Consider the following 23,960-nt stretch of genomic DNA (forward strand, 5'->3'; position numbering starts at 1 on the left):
GAAGAAAAGGGTAGATATCTGTAATAAGTTCAAAATATGTAGTATTATATCTCATATATCTGCGAAGCCAAGTCAGTTTTAAAGCGGTAATGAAAATATCTAACTCTATCATTTTTATACCTCCATTTTCGTAGGACTGAATAATAGTACTTCTTTTTACCTTATCCTGGCTATTCCATAAAGATGTATAAAAAGAATTTTGCAAAGTTTTTATGATATCATTATTTGGATTTGGCAAACTCATAATAAGGTGATTGATTTTTGGTAAAGCTAGTGTTTTTATGACTATATTTCTTCCTATTGGACTGATAACCCTTTTATTCCAGTGAGCGAAGAGCCTTTTAATTTCTTCAATTTTTGGTAAATAGTACTGTACATGTATTTGCCATATTTTTGAGGTCATTTGTGAAAGTTACTCCTAGTAATTTAAAACTATGGGACTCCCACTGAAGTCCTAGTTCTGGACAAGGTAAAAACCTGCTATTTTTTAAAGATCCAATCAGAACAGCTTTTGTTTTATCTATGTTTATTTGTAATCCTAATATTCTTGCAAAGAAGTCTAATGTTTGTATTGTGTTTTTTAAGGACTTTTCAGTTCTGTCTAATAATACAGTTGTGTCATCCGCATACTGTGACAGGAGAAATTCTATATTATTTATTCTTATCCCTTTAATATTTTTGTTTTGTTTCAATATTGCCGCTAATACTTTCGCACACAGAATAAAGATATAAGGGGACAGGGGGTCCCCCTGACGGCAACCTCGTTGGACCCTAAACCAGTCTGACAGGTGACCATTTATATTGACACAAGATTGTATATCATTATAAAACAATTTAACCAATTTATAAAGTTTTCACCAAAATTACAATACTGTAACACCTTGTACATAAAGGACCATGAAAGGGAATCAAAAGCTGTTGCAAAATCCACTAACAATAACATTCCTGGTATTTGTTGTTCTTCCGTGTGGAACATTACATCATACACTAGTCTTATATTATCTGCAATAAATCTTCCAGGAAGAAAACCAGTTTGGTCTGGATTAATCAAATTTGGTAAGACATTTTTTAATCTTTGAGCAATGCTAGCAGAAGCGATTTTGTACGAAACATTCAAAAGAGAAATGGGATGCCAATTTTTAATGTAACGTTTATCCTTATCTCCCTTTGGGATACAGGTTATAACCCCTTGTTTAAGAGAAACCGACAGATCCCCCGAATCAAAGGCATAGTTAATTGATCTTACTAAGAAATGGCCAATATCCGACCAGAAAAATTAAAACAAGAGGGCCATGATGGCCCTATATCGCTCACCTGTTATCATAGCACTTGAAGACAAGAAGGTCCTCAGAAAAAATATCTAAGTCCAAAGGACAGGAACAACAAAGGGAAGAAATTTAACCAAAAAGAAAAAACAAATCTTACAAGGTATAGATATGTCAAAATACAACTAAAAATTGGAGGTACCATCCATGTTGTACCACAGAAAAGTGGTCTCGGTTTTTCCCTACGGCCAAAAATAAAAAAGTTACTAAAAATAAGCTATTTATAGTAACGTAAAAGGGAAGTAATTAAAAAAAAAATATTGTAAGTGAACAAAAGAAGGATCTGCCAAATAAATCTGTTGACATAAATGAAATTTCAGATCAGTATCTTCATTAGTTATGGAGATATACCCATTTTAATTTGAAATAAAGGGAGGTAATTTGACATAAAATCAGTCCATAGTTATCTACCCTGATTGTCTCAGTCCAACTAATAACAATAATGAAATTTCAAATAAGTCCTATAAGTACTTACTGATATAAATCCATTTTGATTACAATCAGGGGAGGTAATCAGATATAAAATAACTCTGGAACCTACGATTGGATCTGATTTGTCATGGAATCCAAGATTTATTGTTGTTGAAGATATTTTGGAAGTTTGTATCAAATTAAACCATAAATGAAGTCTCTTTATGACTGCAAAAGCCAAAATAGCCAATTTTGGACCTTTAAGGGGCCATAACTCTGGAACCCATAATGGAATCTGGCCAGTTGAAGAAAGGAAGCAAGATCTTGTGGTGATACAAGTTGTTTGCAAGTTTGGTTAAAATCAAATCATAAATGAAGCTGCTAATGTGCAGACAAGGTCAAAATAGCTAATTTTGGCCCTTTCAGGGGCCATAACTCTGGAACCCATTATGGGATCTGGCCAGTTCAAGAACGGAACCGAGATGTTATGGTGACACAAGTTTTGTGCAAGTTTGATTAAATTCAAATCATAAATGAAGCTGCTATTGTGCAGACAAGGTCAAAATAGCTAATTCTGGCCCTTTCAGGGGCCATCACTCTGGAACCCATAATGGAATCCCGCCAGTTCAAGAAAGGAACCAAGATCTTATGGTGATACAAGTTGTGTGCTAGTTTGGTTAAAATAAAATCATAAATGAAGCTGCTATTGTGCAGACAAGGTCAAAATAGCTAATTCTGGCCCTTTCAGGGGCCATAACTCTGGAACCCATAACGGGAATCTGGCCAGTTTAAGAAAGGAACCAAGATCTTATGGTGATACAAGTTGTGTGCCAGTTTGGTAAAAATCAAATCATAAATAAAGCTGCTATTGTGCAGACAAGGTCAAAATAGCTAATTTTGGCCCTTTCAGGGGCCATAACTCTGGAACCCATAATGGGATCTGGCCAGTTCAAGAAAGGAACCGTGATCTTATGGTGATACAAATTGTGTGCAAGTTTGGTTAAAATAAAATCATAAATGAAACCACTATCGTGCAGACAAGAAATTGTTGACGCACGGACGCACTAACGCACGGACGGACGGACTGACGACGGACGAAGGGTGATCACAAAAGCTCACCTTGTCACTATGTGACAGGTGAGCTAAAAAAGGCAGTGTTAAACCCACTACTGCCGGGCGCTGTGTCATTTGACATTTTTTTAGACTGTTCAGCATCTCACTGTATGTAAGATGTCCTTCTAAACCTTGTTTCTCATTTTCACTTAATTTTGGGATACTACCATTTTGTAATATATGGTCTAATTCTACTGTTTCAGTCTGTCTTACTGAATATAAGTTTTTATAATGGTTAACAACCTCATTCATAATTTCCTCTTGCTTTTGCAGGAGGGTTCCTGATGTCGAGTACAAAGAGTTCATTAACTTAGAAACAAAATTCCTTTTTTCTAGACCGCAAAAGTATTTTGTGGGTTTTTCGCCCTCAGCGATCCACTTAGCTCTAGACCTTATATAGGCACCCTGCATTTTTTTTTTTATCTCAGATCTACCAATTCTGTTTTTTTTTTTTTTACTCTGTAATAGATCAAAGTTAATATTATTTTGTTTTTCAAGGGTACTAATATCATTTATAAGTTTCTATTGTTTATTATCTTCTTGTTTTTTCTTAAAGAGGAGAAAGCTATACTTTTCCCCCTAATCTCCATTAAAAGAACCTCAAAAAAAAGTTTATCATTTATGGTCAATATTAATTCTTCATTACTTATATTTTCTATTGGTTCTTGTGAAGATTGTTCTTCTGAAGCGTATTGTCTTTTAATCTGCATTATAAGTTGCTTAGTTTGTTCAACAAATTGAATATCCCTTAACAAAGAGTTGTTGAATTTCCAGTATGAGGTACCTTTCTTAAATTTCCGAATTCAAAACTTAATAAAGTCATTGAATGGTCTATTCTATAGCCTGGTAAAATTGACGCATTACTCAAGTCTGTGTATAAATTACTGGAAATTAGGAAAAAACCTAGTCTTGCTTTTTTGACAGGATTTCTCTTAAACCATGTATACTGTTTTTCTTCAATGTTTTGTTCTCTCCATGCATCAATTAAGTTATATTCGATCATCATTTGAAGCACTGTTTCTCTTGCTTTAGGATTATTAATACATTTATATAATTAAAACAATCAATGTCTGGGTTTAACACTATATTATAATCTACAACAATTAAACAATGATTTTCAGTTTCTACCACTTTTCTTTCAATATATTTATAACAAGAGCTGTCTCCATAGGATGACACATGCCCCCGATGGCACTTTGAATGAACAGTTATGGCCGATGTTAGAGTTTAGGACCTTTGACCTACGGACCTGGGTCTTGCGCGCGACACGTCGTCTTACTGTGGTACACATTCATGCCAAGTTATTTGAAAATCCATCCATGGATGATAAAGATATGGACCGGACACGCCCATCAATGCACTATCCTTTAACGTCTAAGTGTGACCTTGACCTTTGAGCTACGGACCTGGGTCTTGCGTGCGACACGTCGTCTTACTGTGGTACACATTCATGCCAAGTTATTTGAAAATCTATCCATGGATGACAAAGATATGGACCGGACACGCCCATCAATGCACTATCATTTAACGTCTAAGTGTGACCTTGACCTTTGAGCTACGGACCTGGGTCTTGCGTGCGACACGTCGTCTTACTGTGGTACACATTCATGCCAAATTATTTGAAAATCCATCCATCGATGACAAAGATATGGACCGGACACGCCCATCAATGCACTATCCTTTAACGTCTAAGTGTGACCTTGACCTTTGAGCTACGGACCTGGGTCTTGCGCGCGACACGTTGTCTTACTGTGGTACACATTCATGCCAAGTTATTTGAAAATCCATCCATGGATGACAAAGATATAGACCGGACACGAAAATTGCGGACAGACTGACAGACGGACAGACGGACAGACGGTTCAAAAACTATATGCCTCCCTTCGGGGGCATAAAAATCAGGGTCATCTTTATTTGGGCCATAATTACAAAACATCGAAAGATTAACATCTGCAATACAAGCATGAAGAATAAGAAGGTTTCCATTCTGGTCAGTTTCCATACTAGAGAATTTATAGCTAAAGTTGTTATTTATAAATATTGCTACCCCCTAGACTGACTATTAAAGTTGCTAAAATAACATTCATAGCCCCATTGTGCGCGAATAGACTTAATTTCTCTATCTGTAAAATGTGTATCTTGGAGAAAATAAATATTATAATTTTTCTCTTTCAGGTAATTAATAACATCTTTCCGTTTTCCCCTGTCACCTAGTCCTTGTACATTCATTGAGACGAAAGTTATATTCTCAACCATAGAAAAAACTAAACAAATCATGAATGAAAAGAAAAGAATAATAAAAATACTCTGCTTCTTATGTAACAGCAAAAAAAAAAAAAAAAAAAAAAAAAAAAACCCCACAGTGCTGCACCTGAATAATAGTAAAATAAAATTCAGTTTATTAAGGAACATACGAAAATGTAGTTCTGTTTTTGAAGTGAAACTGAGGGAAAGAACATAATATTTAGACATAAGCCTTAAAAAAGACAGTCTATCATAATAGTATATATAAAGACGTCTAGTAATAATTGAATTTGACTTTTTACCTTAACAAATAAAAGCAAAAAAGTTCAAAAAATACCTAAAAAACTATTAAGATACATGTAGGTGTCTGATGATATTTTCTAGAATTTATGTGCCAATGTTTAGACATAATCTTTTGAACAAGAAAAGGAACAGTCTTTCATAAAGTTGTATATAAAAAATAAATAACTATTGGTAGTCAATTTTGGATTTTCTTTTTCTTTGCCTCAACAAAGGAAACAAAAAACACGAAATATCCTGAAACTAAGATACCTGTAGGTTTCTGATGTTACTTTCTAGTGTTTAGACATAATTATATCATTTTTTTTTCTCAACAAAGAAAACCATTCCACAAAATACCTAGAAACTAAGATACATATAGGTGTCTCTGCAAAATGGGTATGTGCAGCTCTTTTTTTCTTTTTTAATCCAACAATATCTTCTTAAAAGAAAGGAATGACAAAAATCTAACGTTTTTGTTTTTTTTGTTTTCTTCTCTCTTCCCAATTTCACAATAACGGAAAAAAGAAACAAACACCCTCTGCATACAGAAAGAAAAAGTCACATGACTCTTCAAAAATACAAAAGGCTGACACATAGAAACTTCTTACTGCAAAAGTGTCTTTAATAGAGTATTTACGCGTATTCTGTGCGCCAGAAGAAAAAGTCACATGACTCCTTCAAGATTACAAAATGTTTTTTACTTAATTTCGTAAAAACGGAAAAAAGATACGACACCCTCTGCGCGCAGAAAGAAAAAGTCACATGACTCCTTGATACGTGATTTTTGCGTACTTTTACGTAAAAATACAGGGAAAGATGCCTAGAAAGGATAGTAGCAAGGAAATTTCTAAACGGAGTAGTTCTAAGGAACACGTTGTAGGAAGTGAGGGAAAGAAAAGAAGGAATAACGGAGAAAGACGATAAAGTTGAGAAAGGTGAGAAGCAGGTAAAAACTAGAATGTGTCTGTAGGACACAGGGTGTGCCCCCACTGATACATTTGTCACAAATAAGGGGAAATAATTAAAATGTTTACAGTCTTAATGGAGTATAGCATTTTATGAAAAGGATTCATTTTTCTAGGCCATATACTTTTTTGAGCTATGAGCATCACAAACAAAAAATCCACTATTTTGGCTATTTCAAGGGCCATAACTCTGTAATAAATGCCAAGATTCTCAGGAAGAATGCCAAGTGTGCAAGGACACATCATGATAAAGACTCAAGCAAGGTTTCATGAATTAACATCAAATACTTTTTGCGCTAGGCACATAATTAGGTGAAAAAATGCAATTTTTTACTATTTCAGGGGCCATAACTTTAAAAATAGGGGGCGGAGCAAGCCAAAAAGTAAGAGTGTGCAAGTTCATATCATGATAAAGACTTATGCAAGTTTTCAACCATTTATATCAAATACATGTTGAGCTAGGCGCGTCACAAGGTGAAAATGTGCATTTTTGCCTATTTCAGGGGCCATAACTCAAAAAATAGGGGCGGAGCCATACGAAAAATAGGAGGTGCACAAGTTCATATTATGATTAAGACTCATGCAAGGTTTCATGAATCTATATCAAACACTTTTTGAGCTAGTCACAAGGTGAAAATGTGCATTTTTGAATATTTCAGGGGCCATAACTCTGAAAATAGGGTGCGGTGCCAGACGAAAAATAGGAGGTGCGCAAGTTCATATCATGATAAAGACTCATGCAAGGTTTCATCAATTTATATCAAATACTTTTTGAGCTAGGCGCGTCACGAGCTTCGGACGGACAGACGAACGCACGGATGCACGGACAAGACCAAATCTATATGCCCCCACCACTCATGGGGGGGGGGGGGCACAATTAATCAGATGTTGGTGCAACAGTGTACGAGAGAAGAACACCAGCCTAGTCTGCAAGATCTTATCACTCTGGTAACGTCATTGGACAAGAAATTAAACACCTTAGCTTCCAAAGAGTATATCGAAAATACTTTAGAAAAGAGACTTCATAACCTGGTGAGTGAAGAAATTTTTTTAGCAGTAAGCTGCAAGAATTAAAAACTGAAATTAGTAATGACATTAAAGCTGAAATGGATAAGGTGTATGAACAATTAAGATCTGTAAAAAACAAGATTAAGTCTTCTGAAGAAGAAATTTATGAATTAAAAACCTCACAGGGAGGCTTAGAAGTTGAAATCGAGCAAATAAAAGAAGAAAATGACCAATTAAAGAGAAAAAACAAAGATTTAAAAGAGATGGTCATGAGTACTTCAGATAGAGTCAAATATACTGAATTCCAAATAAATAACCTAGAACAATATACAAGGAGAAACAGTATTAGGATTTACGGGCTCGAAGACGTCAACAAGAATGAAACTCCATCAGATACAACAGGAAAGATTGTCAAGTTCATGAAAGACAATCTAGACATTACGATAGATGAAAGTTCTATAGATGTGGCGCATAGATTGGGCAAGTTTACTGTAGACGCCAATAGACCTGTAATTTGTAAATTTTTGCGCAGAACTGAAAAGATGCTCATTATTGGTGCTAGGAAAAAACTAAAGGGTAAAAGTGTTGTCATCAGAGAGGATTTTACTCTAAAAAACGCAAAACTATTGGAAACTTTGTCCAGGAAAGAAGAATTTAAAAACTGTTGGTCGGATAATGGTAAAGTTGTGGCACTACTGAAAAACGGAAGAAAGATCAAAATTGACATGTATTCAGATTTGTCAAAACCATTACTGAGAGACTGATCAGTGATGACTAACCGAATTTAAATGTTCTCAACACACTAGTTAGTGCTATTACATGTGTGTTTATTTCTGTTTCTTTTTTTTTTTCCTTTCTTTCAGTGTTTATTTACATAAAAATTATGTAAATTTCCTTTTTGCTCAAACCAGTGTATAACTATAAGGTGTTTGCATAAGACTGGTCAGAAAGACAGTTATTATTGAAATAGTCACATGCCAAAGGTAACTATTATTAATAGCCACTATTAACATGGTTTTCATGTTAATTTTAGGCAGATTATTTTAGATAATCAGAAATTTTTTTGTCAATTAGTAATTTTCTTTTTCTTTCTTATTTGTGCTCAAACAAGTGTATAACTATAACGTGTTTGCATAAGATTGGTCAGAAAGACAGTTATTATTGAAATAGTCACATGCCAAAGGTAACTGTAACTTACTGTTATTAATAGCCACTATTAACATGGTTTCAAGTTAATTTTAGGCAGATTATTTTAGATAATCAGAATTTTTTTGTCAATGAGTAATTTGCTTTTTCTTTCTTATTTGTGCTGTCACTGTTAGGATAAAACCCCAATAAATCGGAATATCTTTATAAACTTTGAGCTTGAACTTTAAATGTTTACTTTCTTAAAAGTTTTTTTTTCTGTCTTCAATTTTGTTAAGTTTTTTTTTCCCCTTTTGAACTATTTTTACGGACTATTAAAATTAGTCTTAATTACCAAATTAATGGACAGTCTCAAAATATCCTCTAACTGTCAAAAATGACATGTCAGTAATCAATCTGATATTATTACATGTTAGTGTAGTCATGTTAGGATAAAACTTAGTAGTACAGAATACTTTTATAAATTTTGAATTTCATATGTTTCTTTTTCAAATATGTTTTATATTCCTTATCTCAGCTTAGTCAAGATTTTGACGACCCCCTAGGGGCATTTTCAATTTTTTGTTATAAAGGAAATGTAAAGGATTTAGGTCCTTTTAGAATTGTCTCATAACTGTCAAAAATGACAAGACAATTGTTATTTCTATATATAAATACTGTAATAGTCACATGTCATAGATAGCTGTCATTAACACAAGCTATTATTAATGTGGTATTGTGTCTCTTTTTTATGTAGATTGTTTTAGACAGTCAGATAGTTCCATAAATTAAAAATCCTTTCTATTATGCAGAGATGTAGCACAGAACATTATGTAGGTTTTTCTTTTTTCAAATATGTTTTCTCTTAGAAAGAATAGTCTAGTCTTTTCTTTGCGGAATTATCTTTATGGACCGTCACAATGTAACAATTATGACTGTAGTTTTTCATTTTCAGACTTATCTTCGTGAACGGTCTCAAATTCTGATTTTTTAAAGGTCAAAAAGGACAAGTCATCTAAACAAGTGGTATTATCAAACATTATTATTGAATTAGTCACGCGCCATAGAGAGCTGCTACTAATATGTTTTCATGTTAATTTTTTGTACATTTATTAGGCAGTCAGAAAAGTCTGCCATTTATACTTCCTTTGTGTTTCAGCCATTGTGAGGATAAAAACCTAAAGATATAGCTCAGAACATTTGATGGTTGCTACTGTGCTACTTTTGATGTGGTTTTTTTTCGCGCGTTTGCCTCTTACAGCTGACCTTGTCCTTTATGAGTTTCTGAAGAAAGTTACTTTAATTACCCAAAAGTTGTAAATACTTTCTTTCAGACAATTTGGGAGTAGGTCGTTTCTATGTAATAAGTATGTTTTGAATTTTATTTTCTTGAAAGAGTCATGTGACTTCGTCTTTCTGCGTACAAAATACGCGTAAATACTCTTTTTAAAATACTTCTGCAGTAAGACGTTTCTATGTTTAGAATTTTCTCTTTTGTATTCTTGACTGTAAATAAAATTTACCTTTACCTTTTCCTCTACCTTTAATGACTGCATGATCCGTAGATCTGCGCTCTCCCTATTGAGCTCAACGCGCTGGGTAGTAGGGTGATTAACAAAATATGATCTAAAAAGATAAAATTACTAACAGTGTGTATTGTGACCATGATTTATATACAGGTGAAACTCGGTATATGGAATTCCAAGGGACCGATCATTTTACTTCGAGTTAACTGAAATTTGCCCACAAAATGCAGATGTTTTTCGGGACTGGACTTGAAAATGTCTTTGAGATAGCCGGAATTTCGAGATACGCGAGTTCGAGATACTGCGTTCAAGCTGTACTAAATTTAACAAATCATTCCCCCTGGCAAGACCCGTGCGTGAATGGAAAAAGCAGCTTTTACAAGTTTGGACAAATACCTTAGTCCTAATCAATTGAACTGATAGAATTACCAGTATTTGAAAAAGAGTTTAATCTGTCAATAATAGTTGTCTATGCCACAACTTTTTCTACTCTGTTCTAAAATAAACCATATAATAAGAATTTAAGTCAATAAATAAAAGTAAGTACTTACATATCCATGTATAACTCTCATCTTTAATTCCTGATAAATATAGTAAGAAGGTTGGTTTTCACGTTCCTCTCCTAAGGGGCCGACCACTTGATATTCTGGGAGTGTGGGCGTTATTATGAAAAAAAAAATCTCACTTTGTATTTTCCTGAAAAAAAAGTATCTAATCAGATTTTTAAAAATAAAAACAAATATTTCAATTACTCCCCATAGTCGTTGCTTTTCAACTACTTTTAAATGCAATAATTTATAATTGCAAAATACGGTAAATATTAAACACTGATAGTGTGACTTTAAAGAATTAAAGCTGTATGGGGTAATTTTGACAGCAGTTACATATACAGTATACACAGGCGAAGGAGGGGACAATTGTATTGATTAGACCATACCGATAATTTTATCGTAACAAGAGGGTCATGATGACCCTGAATCGCTCACCTGAGTAATATCAACCATATGTTTCAAATGGCAAACTGATGCTCAAATATGAGAAAGTAGGTCAGTATGTCAAATTCATGGTCACTGAAAGTCAGTTTTAAGATCGGTATGCAAAACTGTACATGTCATCCAAATTTCAAGACTCTATCTTAAAAAACAAGAAAGTAGGTCAGTAGGTCAAGGTCACAGTAAGGTGACCCGTAATCACTTGGGTACATCAGGTAAATATAATGAAACAGTCTAGGAAATATTATTTGACAATTTTTGAAGTATTCTTTCCTATATAACTCATATAACAAGTGACCCCCAGAGTGGGGCCTCTTTTTACCCAAGGGACATAATTTGAAAAATTCTGTTAGAGGTCCACTAGGCAATGCTACATACCAAATATCAAAAGCCTTTCAGTTTCAGACAAAAAGATTTTAATAGTTTTCTCCAATAAAAGTCTATGTAAAACTTGGGACCCCCCGGGGCAGGGCCTCTTTTCACCCCAGGGGCACAATTTGAACAATCTTCATAGAGGACCACAAGGCAATGCTACATACAAAACATCTAAGGCCTAGGTCTTGTAGTTTCAGACAAGAAGATTTTTAAAGTTTTTTTCCTATATAAGTCTATGTAAAACTTGGGACCCCCGGGGCGGGGCCTCTTTTCATCCCAGGGGCACAATTTGAACAATCTTCATGGAGGACCATTAGATGATGTCACATGCCAAATATCAGGCTCTATGCCTTGCAGTTTTGGACAAGAAGATTTTTAAAGTTTTTCCTTTCAGTTGCCATGGCAACCAGAGTTCTGCATGGAATGGAATTCTTTGAATAATTTTGAAAGGGGACCACCCAAGGATCATTCCTGTGAAGTTTGGTGTAATTCTGCCCAGTGGTTTTCAAGAAGAAGATTTTTTTTGAAAATGTTGACGGATACACAATGGACACCGCACGACGGACGACGGACATTGACCGGTCACAAAAGCTCACCATGAGCCTTTGGCTCAGGTGAGCTACAAAGTCATTGGAATCCAGCAATTGGCGTTTGAAATACTCAAACTCATTTGTGGTATTATTTCCTAAACGGCTAGCACATCCTAATAAAAATTGCTACCTAAAATATCTTTCCAAGGCTATTTGCCATTATATAACTTAAACCTAGAGTGGCTGACTATTAAAATCCTGTAAAAATCAGGATTTGGCGTTTCAAATTTTTCTGGGGGAGGACCCCCGTACTATCACTTCACATTCTCCTTTAGAAGTCTAAAACTAACATGATCATTTAAAAAAAATACTCCGAAACATATAGATAAAAAAGCAAAATGTAAATAACGATATTTATAACTTCAAACTCTATTAATGAAATATTTCAGTTTAAACATTTTTATTATATAACCTTTTCTTTACGTAAAAACGGCACAAATCCTTGTGAAACTTTAGTTAACGAGATAGTTCTGGCTTGAAAAATGTACAATATTTCTGAGAACATAATTATGTTCTGGGTCGAGAACTTATGTTTTCGTTTCAGAACACAAGTTATTTTTCTTTCCAGAAAGGAAATCAATCCAACCTGAGATCCTAGGTTTTTATTGGATGATAAATTCCCAGCTCACTGGTTTTCATTGGCTAATCGTTCATTCTGTTATTACACTCGGCAGTGTCTTTCAATCGCTCGAAGCATTTTATATATGTTATCAGAATATATATTAAATATATTTTTATAAATGGAAGAAATGTGCCAACTGTGTCTAACTCAGAGCAGTGTCTGGTTTCGGTTTGAAACATGTTGTCGGATTTGGCAAGGAAAGCTGAAACGGCATTTTAAGGGCATGAAAAAAGAATAGGAAGAATAAAATATTGAACTTGACCACATATTATAATTGGATCAAATTAAAACAAAACGAAACTTAATTCACATGTATATTTAGGATACTGTACTCATATTATAGAACTGGAATATGCTTGGCAATTTAATATGTATCAATGATAAACTTAATCAGTTAGGCTTTAGTAATTTGTTTGACAATTTTAATACAAAGATGTTTGGGTATTATATCTAGCTATTTCCGTCTGTACAAAGAATAAGGGATCATCTGATCAGTATGTGAAAGAATGGCAAATGACACCAAACTCAAATATGTAAAATTCAAGAATATGTTTGAATTTGAAAGTTTGTGTAATATCAAAACGAATGTTTAAGAAAATTATATACTAGATTTTCAAAATACGACAAAACAAATGATAATTTCACTCTAAGGAAATAAACTCGTTCATGGATACAAATTTTGATATCGACTTTCTTTTATATCATTATTTCTCCATCTAGAGTTAGGCCCTATCTTCGAATAAAAATTATTCATGGAAAAGTATTTGTCAAATAATTCTGGTTTCGGATTTTTAAGGACTGGTCTTTCAGTTTCTGCAATTCGATTAGCTTATACAATTTTATTAAAACAGGTTTTCATGCTTATAATTATCGATTAAATGTGTTAAGCGCACTTTTTTCAGAAAGGGTATTTGTAATAAGGAATTCTTTCTGTGTTCGATTGTGCATTTACTTCGACTGACCGGCCGTGTGACATTCTGTATAGAATTATTGCTTTATGGGTGGTCACATTAAAGTATATAAAACATGATTCCTTGCTGTTAAGGTAAATTTAAATTTATGATAACTATCTATATATCATAATTTGCTAACTGAGCCGCTTAAAGAGGTTGCGTAAATCACTACATGTAATCGCTGTCAGCTGCAATCATTACCATACCATTGAAATGATTCGGTGATAATCGACGAAAAAGTAATTAATCAAGTGTAATATAATGGTGCATTTATATATTTACCCGTTTTTTGGCGATTTTTTTTTTAATGAAATTACTACTTATGACTTAAAAGATGATGGAAACAATGTAAAGAAAGGACCTCGGACATTTTCCTATTCAGATTGCCTATCCAATGAAGTAAAAACCGACCTAGGGCCAGACTTCTGAAATTGCATTATAAGGATAGTTGAAGACCATTTCTTGATAAATGCAACTAAATTTTACAAGTTTATGAACAAAAAAGAAGACTTTGTAGACATTTCTCATTCTCATTTCTATTAAAATATGAACAGAAATTATTCATGTCATTGTTACGTTTTAAACATCTTTCCCCCCAATGACGCAACAAAATATTTCACATGCCTTTGTAAATGATTATTATATACGTATGTTGCAAAAATGGTACTTGGTCACAGGGGGGAAAGTGTTCACACAGGGGGGAAAGTGTTCAAAATTGAAAAAATCTAAATACAGGGTGTCAGCAAATGAATTTTACATAAATATTTGACACTTATTGCCTGTGCTTTCTAAACCTTACATATCTACAGCTTTATTCATTTTCTGTAAATATTTCAAGCATAGAAAACACTAAACTAAATAAATAGTGGACATAGAAAGTCAAGCTAGAAAGCAGACTGATCCTTATATCTTATGAATTTTTCAATCAGATCTGTTGCCTCTTGACAGTCTAAGTCTGTCGACTAATGTCATCAGGAAATTGAGACAACTGTGTCTGTCGTAATTCATGAACCAAGCAAATGGCTTAGACATATGCATATATATGTGTCTTCAACGTAAACATGACAAAGAGATTTAGTCGAACATCTATGGGAATAGTGCCACTTTGGTGTAAAATTTTTTACCTGTTGTAGGACACAAATAAAGCGAACCTAGAATGCATTTTTTAAGAACGACATTTGCTTTAATTCGATCCGGCATCCCAAACCCTAACAGAACTACACCAGACACCAACTCCTTAACTGACCCAGTTGCTTCTAGAACTAACACTGACGCCCATAGAATTAATACTGACTCGCCTGGAGAACTAACATTGACATCCCCAGAATTAACACCAATTTGCTCACCGTCTGAAACTTATTTCGAAGCCAGCCGAAATACTAGTGACTAATAAGTGAGGACCTCAAAGAACTAACACGGACATCACAAGAATATCTACATAAGTGTTGATACTAGCTAGTAAGTTCTGTTCCACTGATATAAAATGCTAAAAGTAAGGCACCACTGAACCCACAGTGGAATACGCATATGGCAAGCGAATTGCACAATAAATCCAAAAACCTATGTTCTCGGGTGAGAACCTAGGTTCTCGGATGAGAACCTAGGTTCTCACCAAAAACATAGTTTCTCACTTCAGAGAACCTAGGTTCTGACTTGAAAAAATGTACAATTTCTCTGAGAACGTAGGTTCTGGGCCGAGAACTTATGTTTTCGTTTCAAAACACAAGTTTTTTCTTTCCAGAAAGCAAATCAGTCCAACCTGAGATCCTAGGTTTTTATTGGATAATAAATTCCCAGCTCACGGGTTTTCATTGGCTAATCATTTATTCTGTTACTACTCTCCAATGCAGTTGGCATTTTCAATCCCACGAAGCACTGAATATCTGTTATCAGAATATAGAGATTAAGTATGTTTTTTTTTAGAAATAACTGTGTCTCATGCAGAGCAGTTTCTGGTTTCGGTTCGAAACATGTTGTCGGATTTGGCAAGGAAAGCTGAAATTGTACCGGACTACTCTAGGATCGTGCAAGGGGTATTTAAGTTTTAACTTTTAAAGTTGGGAGGAAACAAACTTTTAGAAGTATTTGCTGATAACAGCCGGGCGGACAGAATAAAAGAATAAGAAAAATAAAATATTGAACTTGACCACATATTACAATTGGATCAAAATAAAATGAAATGAAACTTAGACAATTCACATGTATATTTAGAATACTGCATGCACTCAAAACTTATACAAATGGAATCTGCTGGGCAATTAAGATATATCAATGATAAACTTAACCAGTTAAGCTTAAGTAATTTGTTTGCCAATTTTAATACAAACATGTATGGGTTTTAAATTTTCCGTCCGTACAGAGAATAAGGGATCAGTATGTGAAAGAATGGCAAATGACCATAAATGCTACACCTAACCCAAATATGTTAATTTCAAGAATACTTTTGTAATATTAAAAAAAAACTGTTTAAGAAAATTATATAAGTTGGATTTAGTGATGTAAGAAATTAAAATACAACAAAACAAATGATAATTCACTCTAAGGAAAACCTTTACATGTTCAAATTGAATTCAAAATATGTCATTAAGTCGCTGATCTCATTTTGAAGCAAAATACACATCTTTTCTTAACCGTTTGATGTTGAAAATTAAGCCATTTAGTTATTTTAATTCTTAATGAAGAGCATTTTTCTTTTAGTTTCAATTTTTAAAAGTTCTTTTATACATTCTGCACATCTGCCTAGACACCAAGTAAAACAAGTTAAAGCATACCAAAAGTTCCTTCTAGGGCACATCTATATAAATATATAATGATCATCTTGTAAAATTTTGGTTGCAATGTCTGTTTTATACTGCCAAAAAATGTCAAGTAGGTATTTACGCTAGTTATTATTTAACATAAATTGTTAAATCCAACAACAAATTAAATCTGTTACCACTTTCAGTTGAGTAAATACGGCAATAAGACATTGACCCGGTAAATCCGTTATGATTCGATGCATGAATTTGTTACACATAATTAGAGGGTCGCAATGGGGTTTGTTTTCACATATTAACCATGCATTTGAAGATAACGATAATATTTAGTTGTTTACATGTAAATTTGTTTGTACATATGTTATGTTCTTCAAGAATGGAGGAAATAAAAGAATCAGTCAACCATCCTCGGGTTTAGTAATATGTAATCCATGGACGCGTTCAGTCAGAGAGTCGCCTTAATTAGGAAAGAATAGTTTTAACGTCAGAGATTATTTCTAAGGTCACGGAGTTTGACTGGCCAGCTTGTAATGACAACAGTTTTCGATATCAGTAGCTCAGGCAAGTGTGACTAACCAAACTATAATATTCCTTCTCAAGAGAAGGAATAATGAACACTAATTAATAATTAAGATGAAACACTAATGCAACGTAATAAAGCATACACAGAAATACCCAAAATTATAGCTGTTCGTTGGATATGTCGTGTATTTTTAGAATTAAATTAGTTACAAATCCTTTGTTTAATCGAAACAGTAAAGGTAATATTTATAATGCTTTGAAATGCTTTTCAACATAATAAACTCATTCATGGATACAAATTTTGATATCGACTTTCTTTAATTTCATTATTTCTCCGTTTATAGTTAGGCCCGATCTTCAAATAATTCATGCGGAACAGTATTTAAGCCGAGTAAATTCACGGTCAAATAATTCTGGTTTCGGATTTTTAGGACTGGTATTCCAGTTTCTGCAATTCGATTGGCTTTAATATAATTTTATTAAAAGATGTTTCAGATTAAAGTACTTATAATTATCGATTAAATGTGTTTAGTGCACTTTTTTCAGAAAGGGTATTTGTAATAAGGATTCGAATTCTTTCTGTGTTCGAATGTGCATTTACTTCGACTGACCGGCCTTGTTACATTCTGTATAGAATTATTGCTTTATGGGTGGTCACATTAAATTAAAAATTTAAGTGAATTTAAAGCATATAAAACAAGATTCCTTGCTGTTACAGTAACAAAACTTATGATAATCAGACAGACAGACAGATACCTTCCGGTGGTTTGAAAAAGGTAGACGCCATTTTTATTGCTGATAGAAAAATTTGCTAAAACTGATAAAAACTGACACTAAAAGTTTGTGAATTGACAAAAGAATATAGATAAGTGTTATAAGGCATGGCCTTCATCACAAGACTTTAGAAATCTTAGTTCAGAAGATAAATTATCATCAATTTATGATATATTGTCATAAATTTTAATCTAGCACCTCTGAAGGTTACAAGAGTTGATGGTACAGAGTCGCACATGTATATAAATATGGCCAGATTGGACATCACTGATAAACGTTTACGTCTTCTTGAATACAAATCAATTGACCATGAAGCACGCGTTCATGCAAATAACCTACTTTTCGCCGGTATTAAAGAAAACAAGAACAGAAATGTCACGGAAAACTGTGTATCTGTTATTTCAAACATCTTGACCGATAACCTAGATATAGAGGTGCATGAAGTGCGAATTAAACGAGCATATCGTGTGGGCAGAAGAAAGTACATTATATATATATATAAGGGGGGCGTGAAATTCCCAGACAAATTCTAGTGACGTTTTATGACTCATATGAAGCAAATTTAGTTATTTCCAAAGCTCCAAATCTGAAATATACTGGATCGACCATAAGCATAAATAAAGACTCCCCCCAGAAATTACGGAAGCTAGACGAAGCTTGTAGCCGAAATTCAAGGAAGAAAGGAACGTCCACGGTCGGGAGGCAGTGAAATTCAAATTACCAGCTGCAATCGAAATAAATGGTGAAATTAAACTAATAATGACAAATTCCCAGATTTGGATAATGTGTTACGAGGCGACCGCAACCAAAACATTAAAGAACAAGTTTCAATGACTTTAAAAGAAAAAATTGAAAAATCAGCAAAACACTGGGCTGACCAAATGCATACTACTAGCGTAGCACAAGATTCTCGTGAGCACATGGATTTAACTGCCCCGTCTGGTCAGCGGAATCAAAATACTGTTGATAAAAATATAACAGAAGACCCTTCTGAGCCCAGCCTCTCAAACTCTACGGCAGCCAAATTATCCTTTGATAATGAGGCTACCCAAACACGGATGCCAGTAAATGCTAACAGCCGCGCTGAAAAGTAGTTGAGCCCGTCAAACGACACCCAGCTAGATAACAACTGTTACAGCCACAGACTCTAATAGGGGCAACTCAACGGCACATAGCAAAGAGGCCAGCACTAATCCTAGAAATTCTGGTGCAAATGGGAGACAAACTCCCCAAGATAGTGAGCACGGATAGGACATTAGGGGGCAGTTTAACTTCCCTCAGATAATTTGACTGGTTTAAATTCACAAACAAAGGATTTATTATAAAAGGAACAATCAAAATTCACTACAGGATTGCTAAATGTGTGTGGTCTAAAAAAATAAGGTTAATTTTCCAGAAGTAGAAGAGCTAGATAAAAAGTATGACATTTTTTGTGTGACTGAAACTAAATTAGACAACACTGATGTAGTATCATTCTCTGAGTGCGAATTTATATCAAAACCTAGAGAACAGCCGCATATAAGGAAATCTGGCGGCATTCGGCGGTGTTTTTGTGCGTAACACTTTGTACGATAAAGTCGAGATTTTAAAAAGGGATTGCGAATACATTTTATGGCTTAAAATTGATAACTTAGAGTTCTTGTTTGGTAATGTTCTATTGTTAGGTATAATTTATGTGCCACCAGAACAATCTAATTTTTATAAAGACGACATTTTTGTAGAAATGGAACTCGAAATCACGCGTTTTTGTAGCAACAATTCATGTATATTGTTGACAGGTGATATAAATGCACACATGGCAAGATTGCCAGATTTTTTAGAAACAGATCTTTATTTCTTTACAAATGACATTCATTTTCAAAGGGAGACAACTTTTTCTCGACGAATACTTAAAATATTCGGAAAAAGTTGTCTCCCTTTGAAAATGAATGCCATTTGTACTTAAAATATTCGGAAAAAATGGTCTCCCTTTGAAAATGAATACCATTTGTAAAGAAATAAAGATAAACAATTGCTGAAAACTGTGTTCCACCTTGTTATGCGAATTTTCACCACTCGCACGCCATTGCAAATGCATCAAAACGAACATGTGTAACAGTTCTTTGAAAATGGTGAGTTTTTAAAGGCGTTTGACTGTCCGGAAGTGGGGCCCCTTTAGGTACTCCTTTTCCGGAATTCAATGTTTATATCAGTATACTGATACTTGTTTCGTAAAGTAATATACATGTTTTGCATGCTGTTCAATTTTCATGTCAAACAACTCTTTCTTTCTATGATTTGGTGTTCTTTGATTTTTGTTTCTCAAGGCCTAATTCTTAACCTTAAGCATTGATTTAAATATAAAATATTCTGAGCAAAACTGCATACAAGAAACGTATACTAGTAATAATAAAATTAAATGGAAAGAAAATAAACAAGAGGGTCATGATGACCCTGGATCGCTCACCTGAGAAATATGAGCTACATGTTTCAAATGTCAAACTGATGATTTTTAGAAATTGTTTGGAAGATTTTCCGATGTACAATCAAGTAACCCCTGGGGCGGGGCCAATTTTACTCTGGGGTCATAATTTGAACAAAGTTTGTAGAAGTCTACCTAAGGCAATGTTACATATCAAATATCTAAGATCTAGGCCTTCTGGTTTATTTTTAGCAAATTTATGAAGATTTCCCTATGTACAATCAAGTAACCCCTGGGGCCGAGTCAATTTGACCCTGGGGGGTCAAGATTTGAACAAATTTTGTAGCGGTCCACTAGGCAATGCTACATGTCAAATATCTAAGCTCTAGGCCTTCTGGTTTATTTTTAGAAAATTTTGGAGATTGTTCTATGTACAATCAAGTAACCCCATGGGGCGGGGTCATGATTTGAACAAATTTTGTTAAGTCTACTAGGCAATGCTACATGTACATGTCAAATAACTAAGATCAAGGCCTTCTGGTTTATTTTTAGAAAATTTGTGAAGATTTTCCTATGTAAAATCAAGTGACCCCTGGGGCGGGGTCAATTTTGACCTCGGGGGTCATGATTTGAACAAATTTTGTAGAGTTCCACTAGGCAATGCTACATGTCAAATATCTAAGCTCTAGGCCTTCTGGTTTATTTTAAAAAAAAATTTGAAGATTTTCCTATGTAAAATCAAGTGACCCCTTGGGCGGGGTCAATTTTGACCCCGGGGTTCATGATTTGAACAAGTTCTGTAGAGCTCTAGGCCTTCTGGTTTATTTTTAGAAAATTTTGAAGATTTTTCTATGTACAATCAAGTAACCCCATGAGGCGGGGTCAATTTGACCCCGTGGGTCATGATTTGAACAAATTTTGTAGAGGTCCACTAGGCAATGCTACATGTGAAATATATAAGCTCTAGGCCTTCTGGTTTATTTTTAGAAAAATTTTGAAGATTTTCCTATGTTAAAAAAATGACCCCTGGGGCGGGGCCAATTTTATCCCGGGGGTCATGATTTGAACAAATTTGTAGAAGTCTACCTAAGGCAATGCTACATATCAAATATCTAAGATCTAGGCCTTCTGGTTTATTTTTAGCAAATTTATGAAGATTTCCCTATGTATAATCAAGTAACCCCTGGGGCTGGGTCAATTTGATCCTGGAGGATTAAAATTTGAAGAAATTTTGTAGAAGTCCACTAGGCAATGCAACATGTCAAATATCTAAGCTCTAGGCCTTCTGGTTTATTTTTAGAAATTTTTTGAAAATTTTTCTATGTACAATCAAGTAACCCCGAGGCAGGGTCAATTTGACCCCGGGGGTCATGATTTGAACACATTTTGATGAGGTCCACTAGGCAATGCTACATGTGAAATATATAAGCTCTAGGCCTTCTGGTTTATTTTTAGAAAAATTTTGAAGATTTTCCTATGTTAAAAAAAATGACCCCTGGGGCGGGGCCAATTTTATTCCGGGGGTCATGATTTGAACAAATTTGTAGAAGTCTACAAGGCAATGCTACATATCAAATATCTAAGATCTAGGCCTTCTGGTTTATTTTTAGCAAATTTATGAAGATTTCCCTATGTACAATCAAGTAACCCCTGGGGCAGGGTCAATTTGATCCTGGAGGGTCAAAATTTGAAGAAATTTTGTAGAAGTCCACTAGGCAATGCTACATGTCAAATATCTAAGGTCTAGGCCTTCTGGTTTATTTTTAGAAATTTTTTGAAGATTTTTCTATGTACAATCAAGTAACCCCATGGGGCGGGGTCAATTTGACCCCCGGGGTCATGATTTGAACAAATTTTGTAGAGGTCCACTAGGCAATGCTACATGTCAAATATCTAAGCTCTAGGCCTTCTGGTTTATTTTTAGCAAATTTTGAAGATTTTTCTATGTACAATCAAGTAACCCCATGGGGCAGGGTCAATTTGACCCGAGGGGTCATGATTTGAACAAATTTTGTAGAGGTCCACTAGGCAATGCTACATGTCAAATATCTAAGCTTTAGGCCTTCTGGTTTATTTTTTAAAAAGATTTGAAGATTTTCCTATAGAAATCTATGTAAAATCAAGTGACCCTTGGGGCGGGGTAAATTTTGACCCTGGGGTCATGATTTGAACAATTTTAGTAGCGGTCCACTAGGCAATGCTACATGTCAAATATCTAAGCTCTAGGGTTCTGGTTTTTGAGAAGAAGATTTTTTAAGATTTTCCTATGTAAAATCAAGTGACCCCTGGGGCAGGGTCAATTTTGACCCCGGGGTCATGATTTGAACAAAATTGGTAGAGGTCCATTAGGCAATGCTTCACACCAAATATCTAAGCTCTAGGGCTTCTGGTTTTTGAGAAGAAGATTTTTAAAGTTTTTCCTTTTGGTTGCCATGGCAACCAGAGTTCTGCATGGAATTCAATTCTTTGAACAATTTTGTAGAGCTTTACCCAAGGAACATTCCTGTGAAGTTTGGATGAAATTGGCCTAGCGGTTTATGAGGAGATGTCGTTTAAAGTAAAAGTTTACCGACGACGGACAGTGAGTGATCAGAATAGCTCACCCTGAGCCTTTGGCTCTGGTGAGCTAAAAAGAAGAATTTTTGATAAATATAAATGAGAATGATATCATGGAAATAAAAGCTTCACTTGAATCGTGTAACTGTTCGGCTAATAAAACATTCATGTCAAGACCGCAAAATTGTAAACAAAATAATTCGCCAAAGCAAAATAAATCTAAAAACAAACCGTTTTTTTGGTACACAGTGTAGGAACGCGCAAGTAAAATACCACCGAGCGCATAAACAATATAATCTTGTAAAAAACGAAATTAATAAAACTCATCTACGCGAAGCAAGTAAATTCTATAAATCAACAGTTAAACGATTTCAGCAAAATACAAAACAAATGAATGAGAAAAAACTAAGACATTTAAATTCAAAACAGCTGAAATATTGCTACCGTAAAAATTTTTGAACCGCATTAAACCAAAATCGAAAGGTAAATTTCCCCCAATGCAGGAATTACATGACTTTTTCAAAAATATAAACTCTGCAAATACAGAGGAAGAAGATTTCCATGTGAACTTTAATCTAAATGACCAAGATGAAATATTAAACTCAGAGATAACCCCGGAAGAAATCTCCGAAGCAATATTAAATACAAACAATGGTAAATGTCCGGCAGAGGATAAAATTATTAATGAATATCTAAAAAAGTTCAAAATCTCTGTTGATGCCAGTATACGTACTACTATTCAATAAAATAATGGTTACCGGTACTTTACCAGAATCTTGGTTGGAGGGCATAATAAAACCTATTTATAAAAACAAGGGCAGTCAAAGTGATCCAAAAAACTACCGTCCAATTACTATTTTATGTTGCCTTGGCAAAATCTTTAGTGCTGTATTAAACAACAGGTTAACGAAATATGTAGAAGTTCAAGAAATGCTTAATGAAAATCAAGCAGGTTTTAGATCCAAATACTCAACAACTGACCATATGTTCGTATTACACTACCTTATAGAGTTATTAAAACTTAAAAAGCAAAAATTATATATTATGTATGTGGATTTTTCGCGGGCTTTTGATTTTGAGAATAGGTCTTTGGAAAAAGCTCTTAAATATTGGAATACAAGGAAACTTTTTAAGAGTAATTTATAATATGTATAAGCATATAAAATCATGTGTTTCTATTGGTAATGAAAAATCATCATTTTTCAAATGCGAAATAGGGGTAAGACAGGGGGACCATTTATCCCCCCCTGCTCTTCAGTATTTTTCTGAATGACCTGGAACATTTTATGGTTTCACACGATAATCTTGGAATTGAAATCAGCAATGCGAACGTAGGTTTTTTTATCTTAAAGGTGGATAATCAGATTTTGGCCATGTAACGGATTTGTTCGAAACTTTAGCATCTGATCATTTACACTCA

The 23,960-nt window shown here is 34.3% G+C and overlaps 3 protein-coding genes across 4 annotated transcripts in view; all 3 read right to left on the bottom strand.

Annotated features, from left to right (window-relative positions):
* The window catches only part of LOC123530255 (calpain-B-like), a 242,053-nt gene that overhangs the window by 165,201 nt on the left and 52,892 nt on the right, over positions 1-23,960 (bottom strand). The gene's annotated exons all lie outside the window — the stretch shown is intronic.
* LOC123530206 (uncharacterized) overlaps positions 1-23,960 on the bottom strand; it is a 273,691-nt gene that overhangs the window by 90,651 nt on the left and 159,080 nt on the right. The window lies entirely within an intron of this gene.
* The window catches only part of LOC123530163 (uncharacterized), a 50,662-nt gene that overhangs the window by 16,873 nt on the left and 9,829 nt on the right, over positions 1-23,960 (bottom strand). Inside the window, exon 2 of the mRNA XM_053517595.1 lies at positions 10,551-10,695. Within this exon, the coding sequence (XP_053373570.1) occupies positions 10,551-10,571 (21 nt within the window). The 5' untranslated portion in view covers positions 10,572-10,695. The remainder of the gene's footprint in view (positions 1-10,550; positions 10,696-23,960) is intronic.

The sequence above is a fragment of the Mercenaria mercenaria genome, chromosome 1, assembly GCF_021730395.1.
Source record: "Mercenaria mercenaria strain notata chromosome 1, MADL_Memer_1, whole genome shotgun sequence".
NCBI classification, from domain to species: Eukaryota; Metazoa; Mollusca; class Bivalvia; order Venerida; family Veneridae; genus Mercenaria; species Mercenaria mercenaria.